Here is a 12,905-nt window from a genome sequence, read left to right on the forward strand (position 1 = left end):
CCATATGGCAAATCACCTCCATTCAAGCCACAGAACTGGGCAGCCCACATATGCGACATATCAGAAAACCTGGTTCCTAAACCCCTTATTGAAATTAAGAAACTTCCCAAATAAAACTATTCCAATTTTTGAATATTACTACATCATCAATTATTGGATATTTGAAACTACTAAATGGTGTAATTTAATATGTTCATGAACTATTCTGTTTTAGTTTTACTACATTCATGAACTGTTGGGTTTATGTGAAAGTACTTAATGGTGTAGTTTAATAGGTTCATGTATTATTTCCCTTGAATTCAACTACATTCATGAAATATTGGATATTTAATCGTACTAAAATAAATGTTGAAAATTTAATATGTTCATGAATTACTCCTTCTGATATTTATTTTTTTCATGAACTATTGAAAATTAAAAAAATGAAGGAAAAAATGTTGTCATTTATATGAAATGTTCAGGCAAAGGAGAAAATTCTGTGATATTTTAAGTGGATATACATGTATAAATATGTAGAATTACTCGTAATACTTTTTTAATTGTTCATACTGTGAGCAGAAAAGAGAATTGAAGAAATTTTAATGTATTTTTTATTGTTATTTATAATAAAAAATGTATAAAATTATGGTGCCTTTGTGTTATAATGTATTAATTATATGAAACATGGTTATTGTTAGAGAGTTTGCTATTTAATGCTTGTGCAAATGCATTTAGCTTAAAATATCAACAGACTGGTGTTCTTGTGTACACATGTATACAAAAATGTTTTAGTTAATTATAATATACTACCACAAGTTAAACAATGTGAAAATATAAATATTCATTTTCCTTACGATGGAAAAATGAAAATTTTTTTGATAAATCTGGGATTTAAGCCTTTCATACAAGGGGCCTTTTTTAAATTTTAGGATAATGATATTTAAAAAATAAAAAAATTTTATTTTAATTTTTAAATTTTAAAAAAATTTTTTAAATTTAAATTTTAAAAAATGATCGCTTTCCCAAATTTTTCCAAAGTATTAAAGGGTTTTTAAATTTTTCAAAACACTTATTTGTGATATTAGAAAAATTTCTAAAAATTGTGAATAAACAAAAAAAAATAAATTATCCTTAACTTTGACAGATATGAAACAACCAAAAATGTAGATTACATTTTGCCTAACCTTACTGTTAATGACACTGCACGAATTTCGCTACAATTAATGCTTTACTTCACTTAACAGTTTGAATGTTTTATAGGTATGTATAAAATGATCGTGTTGTACGATGTTGACTGCGTGACTTGTGATAATTTTTTTATTGTTTTTTTCTGTTTGTTGTTGTAAGGTATACATATATTGTATATGAACAGTGTTCATTATGTCATTTGTAAAAAAATCATTTCATGATAATAATAAAACATGAATCATTAACCAATTGTTTTTTTTTCTTGTTATATATTATTGATGTATTGATTTTTACACTCATTAAGGGATGTATTGGTTTTTGATGACTGTATACTGGCTTAAACCTAACAGGACATATGGAGTGACTAGGTTCTACATTTGGTATATTAAATAACCGTACAACAGACCACTTGTATGAGACCTTGGATTTATGTTTGGAGTTTTATCCATTTATGTTGTATTAGTTATGCTGTATGAAAAAGAATGCCTTATTCTTCATGGTTGAAAGTATGGCCTTGAAAAAAGTATTCAAATTTATATATAGACTTGTATTTACTATGGAATGTTAACCCTTTCACTGCCATATGGATGGCATATGCCGTTTCTATAATAATAATAATAATAATAATTATAATTATAATAATAATAAATAAATATAAATAGATAATTATACCATCGACAATAATTATTATAATACTAGCAAATTTGGAAACATATATAATTATTATAATACTTACATTTAATAACAAATGATAATAATTATATTAATTAATAATATAGTAATTTCTTAGAAAACCTTCTGGCAAATAGGTGATCAATAAATAAATAACCCTCTGGCAGCGAAAGGGTTAAGTGTATTACCACTTACCAAGCTGAATTTCATAGTTGACCTGATACCATGCATTTTATTAATATGTCTAAGATAAACAAATAATATAAGGTGCGTTCAGCTGCCAGGATATTGAACTGACTTTAACAGTGTCTATATGTTAAACTTATTTCAAATTTTTGAAAAACCAGTTTAGTTACATGAAAATACACTCCATCTGCTCGGGATTTAAATTGTCAATTAAGTTAGACTATCATCCCAGTAAAGGGCTAATGACTATCTAGATGTAATTACAATGTACAAAAGTTTCATACTAACATACAATAAAGCTTTGGTCATTTGCAGAGAGATCACCACAAAGAGTTGAGACTGTAAAAGTTAATGTTATTTCAGCTGAATCAAATATTTAATTGAACAGGACATTTTGCACTAAACAGACATGTGTATGCTGGTTTAACAATTCACAATCTTTTAATTTTGACTTCACTTTTATTTATGTTATGGACTTTACTTGTTACGAATTTCAAATTTTTAATTGTTTATATAAGATATTTAGATTACATAATAATTATATATACCTGGTGATACAGCAAGGATTTGGTAATGAAAATATTTAACTTGAGTAAGGCACCAACAGTATAGAGCCTGGTCAGACTTCCCCGCCTGCATGCTGGCATGGCTCTATACTGGTGAAATGGGCAAGACTTTACTGAAGTTTTACATTGGACATTTCTAGTATAATTTAATAAAAAGAGGAAAAGTGGTAAGTGATTAATATAAAGAAGAGAAAGAAAATATTTTGTAGGAAGTTTGATATCTCAGGTGATCAGTGTATATTACCCCTGAAGCAAATATTAAAGTAAGCAGATTTTAGATTGAGTGTGAACTAAATACTACATCATGTTGTATTCAACATTAATACTCGATCATTAAGAGTAAGTCATTGCGGTGGAGGGAATGTCATCCTTTTAACCACATACTAACAAAATAAGTGTAACACATTGGTCCAATCAAACGGACGTTAAACACTGAGCATCTTGCGTATCATTATTTATATGAAGTACAGGTTTGTGTACGTCAAACAGCTATGGTCATTTACAATTGTGTTTATAACAGTGTACGACAGATGTCATGTTTTAATGTTCCATATATAGTCTTGATGTCATTCTAGTGTTAAACATCTAATTAGCAAAGGATCTAATTGGTAAAATACCTGATGTTTATCTTCAAGTAGTTTTATAGGATGACGGGAAGTGATAGTACATGGAGTAGCTTTTGAATCAAGTGCAGTCTAGATAATAAAGTTACATTTTGATGCATTTTGACACTCTTGATAATTATTAAAAGTGCTTGGATATTTTTTATTTCAAATACAACTCTTTTGGGATATTAAGTCATATATCAGAAGGAAAATAAATATTTGAGAGTGACAATCATATTTTTCAAATCTGATTCATAGTCTAAAAGACAAAATTCTGACAAAATAAATATTTTCCCGTGAGAATTCGATTTTGTGGTTATGATCAAGTGACTTGAGACATAATTATCGTCACTATAAGTGATACAAGGGTTGAAAAAATACTTACATGTGAACAAATTGAAGTTTGTATAGCCCTGGGGGAAAAACGTGTTGTTTATATTTAGATCAAAGGTTATCAAGTAAATTTATCAAGCCTGATCAGACAGAGATGACAATAAAAATGTAAATTGTTTTTCAAGTATAGTATAATGATCAAAAATTAGAATACACTGGTCCAGTATATGTGATACAGGGAAATTCATGAGTATACATTGTATATTCTAGTATATATAAGTGTAAAAAGAAGACAACTAGGGTTAATATATTTTCCTGAGAGGGATATAAATATAGGCAGATAGGGAGACAGTGCCTTGACAGGAAAATAGTAAATATTTGTGTAAAAAAGTTAAAAAAAACTAAAGTAAATCAAGAGTGGCTACTTAGATACAAGAGGGCTAGTAATATTTATGATTATGATGAAGTGTGGAGGCTTATTAATATTGTTGGGACTAAGTTTCTTGAGTAAGTATTCATTTTTATTTATCAATATATCAGTGTTCAACTGTAAATAATTATGCACTTTGATGTATTATATTATAATTGAATTCTTTAATATTTGATTCAGATTTGCTGCAGGATTATACACTTCTTCATATAATAATGATAACATGATGTTTAAATTTTTCTTACCAAATTGGGTCTAAATTATCAATTCTTATAAATTATAAAATATGCAAACATTAAGTCAAAGGTTTTGTGCAAATGTTTAGGTTGTTATAGCATTAGATAACTTAAGGACAATCCTCTACATAGCCCTTACAAATATATTGTCAAATATTTTAAGATATTTATAAATTTCAGATGACAACATATTAGCTCTACATGATGATATAGAGGAAAGTTATTGCAGGTAAATTTCATATTTTTTTTATATTTTTTTTTTTATGTTTTTATTCTAATTTTTTTTTACCTAAACTGAAGAATTTCATACCTTAAAAATTCATGTTTGTGTTCCATGAAGATAATAGGTTTAACGATGATACTATTTTAGAGTATAATTACAGTTTATATAAATTGTTCAAGATAACTCACTAATGACTAAGATAGAAATTCAATATAATGAGATTTATACAATTTATATTGTCTTAGAAAACATGCATAATGCATTACAAAAGATAAAAAAGGGACAACCAATATAAGCTACTTGTTTGATGGTCGAAGTACTGAGAAAAGTTGCAAACAATTTTTCTTTACATGATTTGGGTATTGATTCACACCATTTTAAAACAATACTCCGGTAAAATTCAGATTCTCAATTTTCTTTTTGACAACTGCAAAAAGATTGAAAGAGTGGAAAGGATTGCAAATTGCATCTAAAACATTATGCACCAAAGTGTTTTATTTTTGTTGCAGTGGTGATGCCGGTATTATGTTACAAAAACTGGTCAATGACTGTTTCGGTGACTCATTTGATGGACGTCCACCACCTATCAACTTTTGTAATGAAAATGGAGGACTTAATTGTCCAGCAATTAAGAATGGTAATTTATCTTAATGATTTGAGATCGATCTTTATATTATATAATATATTTAATATATAATGTTATAAAATAATTTTGATTTTTCAATGTAAAGATGAGTTATACAGTATGATACTCTGATTTGTGTAATTTATAGTTAATTTGCTGTCCTCTTCATGCAGGTGTCTTAAAAATTATTTTTTCATATAGGTGTCCTTTAATGTGTCTTAAAAATCTCTCTCTAAATATTGCATTTTATGGTAAGAGTTTAATAAAAACTTTAATTAAATCATCCAACTTTTTAATGATTTAATTTTCAGTAGTTATTATCGTTCTTCTTTAATGTACAAATTTATTCACACTAAATTTTATAAAAAGCTTTTTTCATTACAATTTTATTACTCTATTTCTTTCAGTTTTGAGCATTTCACCAAGTTGTCACTATTGTGATAACATAGCAGATAATAGACTTCAATGCTATGTTCATCAAAAACGAAATGCCAATTGTGCAATAAATAATTTCCTGGGTAGACTAGATTGTGTCAAGGAAAAGGGTCAATGTCGGAAGAAGCTCCTTACAACAAATGGAATTCAAGAAGTCACAACATTGGAACAATCATCTGATAATACTAGGGACTTTTCATCTTCTACACCAAGCACTGAATTTGCTAAATATGGCTATGATAGAGACCATGGTAAATATATTAATTTATAAATATGGCTATGATAGAGACAATGGTAAATATGTTATTATCTAAATGTGGCTATGATAGAGACCATGGTAAATACCCTAATTTGTAAATGTGGGTATGATAGAGACCATGGTAAATACCCTAATTTGTAAATATGGCTATGATAGAGACCATGGTAAATATCTTAATATCTAAATATGGCTATGATAGAGACCATGGTAAATATATTAATTTATAAATATGGCTATGATAGAGACCATGGTAAATATATTAATATCTAAATGTGGCTATGATAGTGACCATGGTAAATACCTTAATTTGTAAATGTGGCTATGATAGAGACCATGGTAAATACCCTAATTTGTAAATGTTGGTATGATAAAGACCATGGTAAATACCCTACTTTGTAAATGTGGGTATGATAGAGACCATGGTAAATATCCTAATTTATAAATATTGCTATGATAGAGACCATGGTAAATACCCTAATTGGCTAAATATGGCTGTGATAGAGTCCATGGCAAATACCCTAATTTGTAAATGTGGCTATGATAGAGACCATGGTAAATACCCTGATTTGTAAATATGGCTATGATAAGAGTCAGAGACCATGGTAAATACCCTAACTTGTAAATGTGGCTATGATAGAGACCATGGTAAATATCCTAATTTATAAATATGGCTATGATAGATACCATGGTAAATACCCTAATTTGCTAAATATGGCTATGATAGAGACCATGGTGAATACCCTAATTTGCTAAATATGGCTATGACAGAGACCATGGTTAATATCCTAATTTGTAAATGTGGCTATGATAGAGACCATGGTGAATACCCTAATTTGCTAAATGTGGCTATGATAGAGACCATGGTTAATATCCTAATTTGTAAATGTGGCTATGATAGAGACCATGGTAAATAACCTAATTTGTAAATGTGGCTATGATAGAGACCATGGTTAATATATAAATTTGTAAATGTGGCTATGATAGAGACCATGGTAAATATCCTAATTTGTAAATGTGGCTTTGATAGAGACCATGGTTAATATATTAATATCTTAATACGGCTTAGGTAGTATGGTTATATTTTATGCAAGTTTATATATGCAATAAAATAAAATTACAGTAATTACTTTTGCAGTTTTAAACAATATTAAAAAGGCACTATACAATTATAAAAAAGAATTCATATATTAAAGGCACATTATTCTTATGCCTCTGATATGATTTTTATTTTCTTTTATAGAAGGGGCTAACATGTATTAAGTGGTATTTAAAGCATGTTAGATGCTTTTCACTAGGAATAACTACTGTTAATGTATAATAATTTGTCATAAAGATAGCAAAATGTAAACAAAGTGTTATTTTAACTCCCTTTCAAAATTCGAAATAACTATAACTGCGCTAATTACAAAAATAAGCAAAAGGTGATTTAACTCTTTTTTCAATGAGTATTCTAATGGAAATTGTACAGGACAAAAAAGTGTTTGAGAATTTTTTTTAAAAAGATATTTTTTTGGGAGCTTAAAAATTACTATGCTCAAATTTGATATTAGAAAATAATGATAATTGCTACACAGTCTCTTTGTATCACACAAAGTAGAAATGCTATGTCTAGAATTCACTTAAGGTGGTCACAATGATAATAATAATAATAATAATAATAATAATAATAATAATAATAATAATAAAATCTTTATTTATATAGGGTAACATACAAAGTTTACACAGTAAGAAGTATACTTATTTTCAGTATGGCCTTCTGATTTAACAATAACAAAGAAAAAAATGTATATCTATACAAAATTTAAAATCTTTTTGAATAAACAAAAATTTTTTATTCATATTCTTGAATGTAAAGGTTAGATATTATTATTCATTCATCCGACTGGCACTCATATTAATTATAGTAATTATAGATAAACTTGTAATGATTTTAAAAAAAAATAATGAAAAAAGGATGATATCAACATTTACAACAATCAAAATATAAAGTGGTCAATTTTCATCATGTATAATTATGAATATATAGTGTTGTAAAAAACAACAAAAAACCTGGCAGTTTTTAAAGAAAAGACCAAATTTATAACACAACTTCCCATACAAAGTTTATTCATCCTTTTGTTCAAATTAAACAAATTCAGTAAGAGTTTTATAGATTTCAATAATTTTCTGTGATTAAAATATTTTACTCAAGAATGAGCATACAATAATCTGGGCCTTTGTAAATTTTTCCACCTCTAGACAAGGCCTTGATTAATGTTTTTCCTTTCTTCCTGCTTTACTTGAAGATGACAAATGAAATGTAATGTTGTTTTGATGTCCCAAATTAGATTTTATTGTTATAATGTCAATAACTTTCAATCAAGTTGTCAATGTGTCAGAGTCAGATCTTATTACAACAATCTAGAATCATAAAAAAAGATGAAACTATACGTACTTGATTAGTTAATATTGTAAAATATGTTTATGAGTTTAAGCTAAATAAATAGACAATTAGTCAAATGATAGAAGTTTTAATAATTGATTTATATTTGGTTTGTTGAAGTAAATCAATAACCTTAAGTGAATATCAAAGAGGTATTTCCACATATTTTGACAAATTCTGTGAAATTTTCATATGTAGTTTTTACTGCCTTTAATTTTATACATTTCTTACACTTTTCATGTACTTTGTTTAAAATTGAATTTAGAAAAAAACACAAAAAAACTTTAATAAAACTTAAACATATGTAGGAGAGCTGCTTTACTGATTTATTTTTTCACAGGGAAACATAACCGCAAAGAGGAATGTAAACCATGTGAGTGTCACCAGACAGGGGAGACAACTGGGATCTCAATAGGGTTAGCTGTGGGGCTGTTGATTGCTGGTTTGGTTATAGGAGCTGTGGTGACAGGCGTAATCTGTGTTTGTGTTCCCTCTATGAATAGGTAGGTATTCTTAAAAAAAAAATAAATAAATAAATATGTATATATATTTGCTTATACCGTCCCACTTACCATTTTGCTACTGTTAATTAAAACTTACCAATTTCTTCCAAAAAATAACAATATTGCAACAGTTTTAATTTATACCAGGATCAAGTACTAAAACTCTAATGAGATGTTATATATAGAAGGAAGATGTTTACTAAACATTAAGTTCTATGTAAGACATAAACTTATTGTGTAATTTTTTTATTTTGATGATATTTTATATACAAAACTCAACCATGTGTGGAAGAGTAGCTTTATTAATGCACATTGCAAAATGTTTCAATGAGAAACATTATTGTAATTTTATTTTTACATTTTCTATAAAAGTTCCAAAACAGCTTAAAAATGGTTTTTGTTTTTACATGGAAATGTCAACAAAAAAGAAAACAGGCAATACCTTTTGTTGATTAATGTATAATATTGCTTAGCAGTTTTACTTATTCTTGTCTTTGATTTAAAAAGTGGACAGGGAAGATCAGATAAGATATAATTTTGACATGACTTTAGTAGAGTGACACTAATAATCTTTGTTGTAACCAGTAGAATATTTAGTGTGACCCTAATTATGTTTGGTGCAAGTGTCTTATTGATAATGTTTTGTGTGACCCTCAGTATCATGTTTGCTGTGACCCTAATAATATTTAAACTGTACTGGTTTGTTATTTCAGCAGATCAGAGAAGAGAAGAATAAGTTTAGACAATTCAACATCTCCAGATGACAGATTTCAAGGTCAAGGTTTAGCTCCATCGGTAAGTCAAGTTCCCAGAATTCCAGAGTCATTTCTAAATATGATACATAAAAAACTATATTCTTCATTGTCTTCTAATAGTTCCTTTGAAAGTATAGAAAAAATCACTTATCTTTAAAACATAAAGAAATTGACAAATAATGTTTTTGAGGAACTACTGTGTAATTAGTTTATCCCTTTACTACTTTCTAGTGATTTTTTAGCATTTTCTATTTCTAATCATGATATGTGATAATTATAGCTAAAGGGAGGTAACTCCTATGCTTAACACTTAAACCATTTATATAGTCTGATTTATTGACCTGTCAATTATGTATACATTATAGAACTCATTTAAATATTCGATCCCACTTCGGTTTGGTCCGTGTAGTTTACGAGAATTAATGTGGAGTATATTAGTCATGGATTGAAAGTCACGCCAGCTTAATGTGAAGGTTTTCGTTAATTCACAATAGTACAGTCGGTTAAGAGAATGCCTGATAAATTAGAGGTCTGTGGTTCGATCCTTACTGTTGCCATTGTTTTAGTACTCTTTCTTAATTTTTGCCGTATATTTTAATGGAACAGTTTGTAGTGTGTTTTACAGCATTGAAAAGACATTTATTGATTTAAATCCGTTTTAATTTTAAACATGAATTCTTAAAACATGTTATTTAAAAAGAATATAGATATAACAAAATTAAGTAAAACATAATAAAACAAAACGAACAACATAAAATAATCATATATAGCTCCAATATTGTTGAAAGTATTAATAAGAAAATAAAAACATAGACCTACGCGGTCTCGAACTTAAAACACGTGTGGCACTTAGAATATAAACTCGTGCTTTACCCTATTGCGCTATAACGCTGAGTACACTTTGTTGAGAGATACAAATTAAATTAAATTCCATCGTAAAGCGTACATCTCAAGGAACTTACCGAAAATCTACCGAAGATTAATATACTGTGTGCATCGACCGTGTAATCAGTATGTAATTGACAGGTTAATAAAACCAAACAATACATGTATAAGCCACTTATAGGAAGATAGACAAACAAAATTGGTTTAAACTCACACTGATAATCAAAGTTACGAAATTTCTTTTATCTTTTTACTGTTTTATTACCAAAGCTTCATTGTTTTATGTAATTAAAGCTTTTTTTTTCTTTCTAATTTGTTGCAGGTTGCAGACAGCACGCTTCCAGTAGAATCAAGTATATCTTATCCTGTAGTTCCTTCAGCTCCCCCACAATCACAAGGCTCTATACAGACCGGGTACCACACCCTTGGTGGAATGACAAACAACAGAGATTCACATACGTATTCAGGGCTACAGCCAGACTCCCCAGAATATTTTGAGCCAATGGCTGGTGGCGGCTCATATCAATCCCCTCAGAATAAACCAATGAAAAATCCTAAAACAGTTGGCTCGCCAGTTTACCAGGAGTTCTCTGACAATGTTATCCCAAGTTCAGTTAATAATAATTCAAAGCAGAATGCCAATGGCAACATATACAATTCTTTAACACAAAATCAACCAATCAAAGGCTCTGACACAAATACTGATGCAACCAATCAGAACTATTTTGCCTTGAATCCTCAGAATGAGGCTGACAGTTCAAAACCAACAGCCAATGAGAGGCCAGTATCTAACCATCAATATTTTATTCTTGAAAAACAGAATAGTAAACAGTCGTCCTTTGATCAATCCCAGGACTATAGTGAAATTCCAAATGAAACTGATAAAACTTATCACAACTATTTTGTTCTGGAGAAACAATAGTCACAGTTGATATGTGTAAAAAAATTGTTATTTATTTATAAGTACATCTTCTATGAAGAAAATGTTGTGTGCGAATTAAATTTTCAATAGAAACAACTTTTTTTGGTGCAATAAAGTTTTTTATCCATAATCTTGTTTTAAATTACTGTATAGAAACATTTAAACAGCATTAAATTTGTATATGGGCTATATGTATATCCTTCTGTCAGTTACTGTAAATAATGTCTTTACATTTTTGCATAAGATGCAAGCATTATGTTAACCATAATAAATTTTGAAATATGTATGACCTTTGTTTTTATGACTCAATCCAAGAAATATATTGACTTATGTACAGAACAAATAGCATATTGAAAAAAAGGGAAACAAAATAAATATGTCAAGTTTATTAAGGCTCAAAAAAGTTTTTTTTTCTTTCTTTAGGAAGGACAGACATGAGTTTTATTATGTTTAAAGAATAGTTTTAAAGTATGTTACATGCTTATCACCTGACAAAATAAGTGCTGAACATACAATAATGTCATAAAGGATACAAATTGTAAACAAAATAGTTTTATTACCTCCATACAAAACTCTAAATCAATATAACTGAACAATAGAGGCAAACGATGGTTCAGGTGATTGGTCATTTTGTAACTTTTTGTAAACTTTAATTATAAAAAAGAACATCAAAAATAAAAATCTTTTGAGAAATAACAAGAAAAGCATTTGTGAGGTATAATGGGCTTTTAAGGTTTCATAACTCTGTGTTTAATTGAGCAGAAATAAAAAAATCTAAGAGTGACTATCATAAAGAAATCAATGTAGGGTATTTTGAAGATTCAGTTCTATGGAGATTTGGAAGTTTAAATAATTAATCAGTCAATAATTAAATTTACCATATTTATTCTAAAAAGTTTATGACATACAAGCGTATCTTATATCACTTTCAAACAAACCGTAACTGAAAAGAAATATCGTATTCAAAATAACAGGAAAGGAAATGACATTACCAATCATAAATGAAAAGTTTAATTCATGTTTCCACCAGATTAAGTGACATAGTTGTGTGAATAGAGTGTTTAATATTTATGTACATATATGTATACATCATAAACTACCTAGATTGATTTTTTTAACTTAACATTGACCCCAGTTTGTGATTTATAAATAAGTGTTAAAAAGGAGTGAAAAATCATCTACAAAATTCCATGCATGCAAACAGCAAATACAATTTTGATGCCTTTAGTAAATTCTGTGAATTAAAAAAAGTAATAAAAAAGTACATGTAAAAACATCTTAATTATTTTAAATTATTTTTTAAACAAATAATTCAAAAAAAATTAATAAATAATTCAAACACGTTTAATGGTCCATGATCTTTCTATTGAGTTAAGTAGAATTAAATTAAACAAAGAGATAAACTATCAAAAACATTTTTATATTCATAAAACCTAAAAAGCTTCTTTTTTAAATCTTGTGATTTATTTTTTCGGAATCATTATTTAAATCTGAAATATGTTTGAACAGCATTTGTCTTTTTCATATAAGCTAAAAATCTAAGAAGGCAGGGGAAAGTAACAAGACTTTCTCAAACTATACAGTACATTTTAGTTTGAAAAACAAGTTTTGGGATGAAAAAAAATAAGAAAGCTACATTAATTAACATCCAGATATCACAATGAAGTTGACAATGAAATGT

The 12,905-nt window shown here is 28.1% G+C and overlaps 1 protein-coding gene across 2 annotated transcripts; it reads left to right on the forward strand.

Moving 5' to 3' along the window:
- The first annotated feature begins 3,069 nt into the window (after positions 1-3,069).
- On the forward strand, positions 3,070-11,508 carry LOC132720229 (uncharacterized). 2 transcript variants are annotated; one of them, XM_060704306.1, is made up of 7 exons: positions 3,070-4,036; positions 4,376-4,424; positions 4,928-5,055; positions 5,451-5,729; positions 8,500-8,662; positions 9,379-9,457; positions 10,625-11,508. In XM_060704306.1, the coding sequence occupies exons 1-7, from the start codon at positions 3,982-3,984 to the stop codon at positions 11,222-11,224; spliced, it is 1,353 nt and encodes a 450-aa protein (XP_060560289.1). In that variant the 5' UTR covers positions 3,070-3,981; the 3' UTR covers positions 11,225-11,508. The 2 variants fall into 2 exon arrangements, with proteins under 2 accessions (XP_060560289.1, XP_060560288.1); XM_060704305.1 differs by having other exon boundaries at positions 3,074-4,036; positions 9,376-9,457.
- Positions 11,509-12,905: the final 1,397 nt, after the last annotated feature.

This window comes from Ruditapes philippinarum, unplaced genomic scaffold, assembly GCF_026571515.1.
Source record: "Ruditapes philippinarum isolate M1 unplaced genomic scaffold, ASM2657151v2 ctg5168_1_1_1_1, whole genome shotgun sequence".
NCBI lineage: Eukaryota > Metazoa > Mollusca > Bivalvia > Venerida > Veneridae > Ruditapes > Ruditapes philippinarum.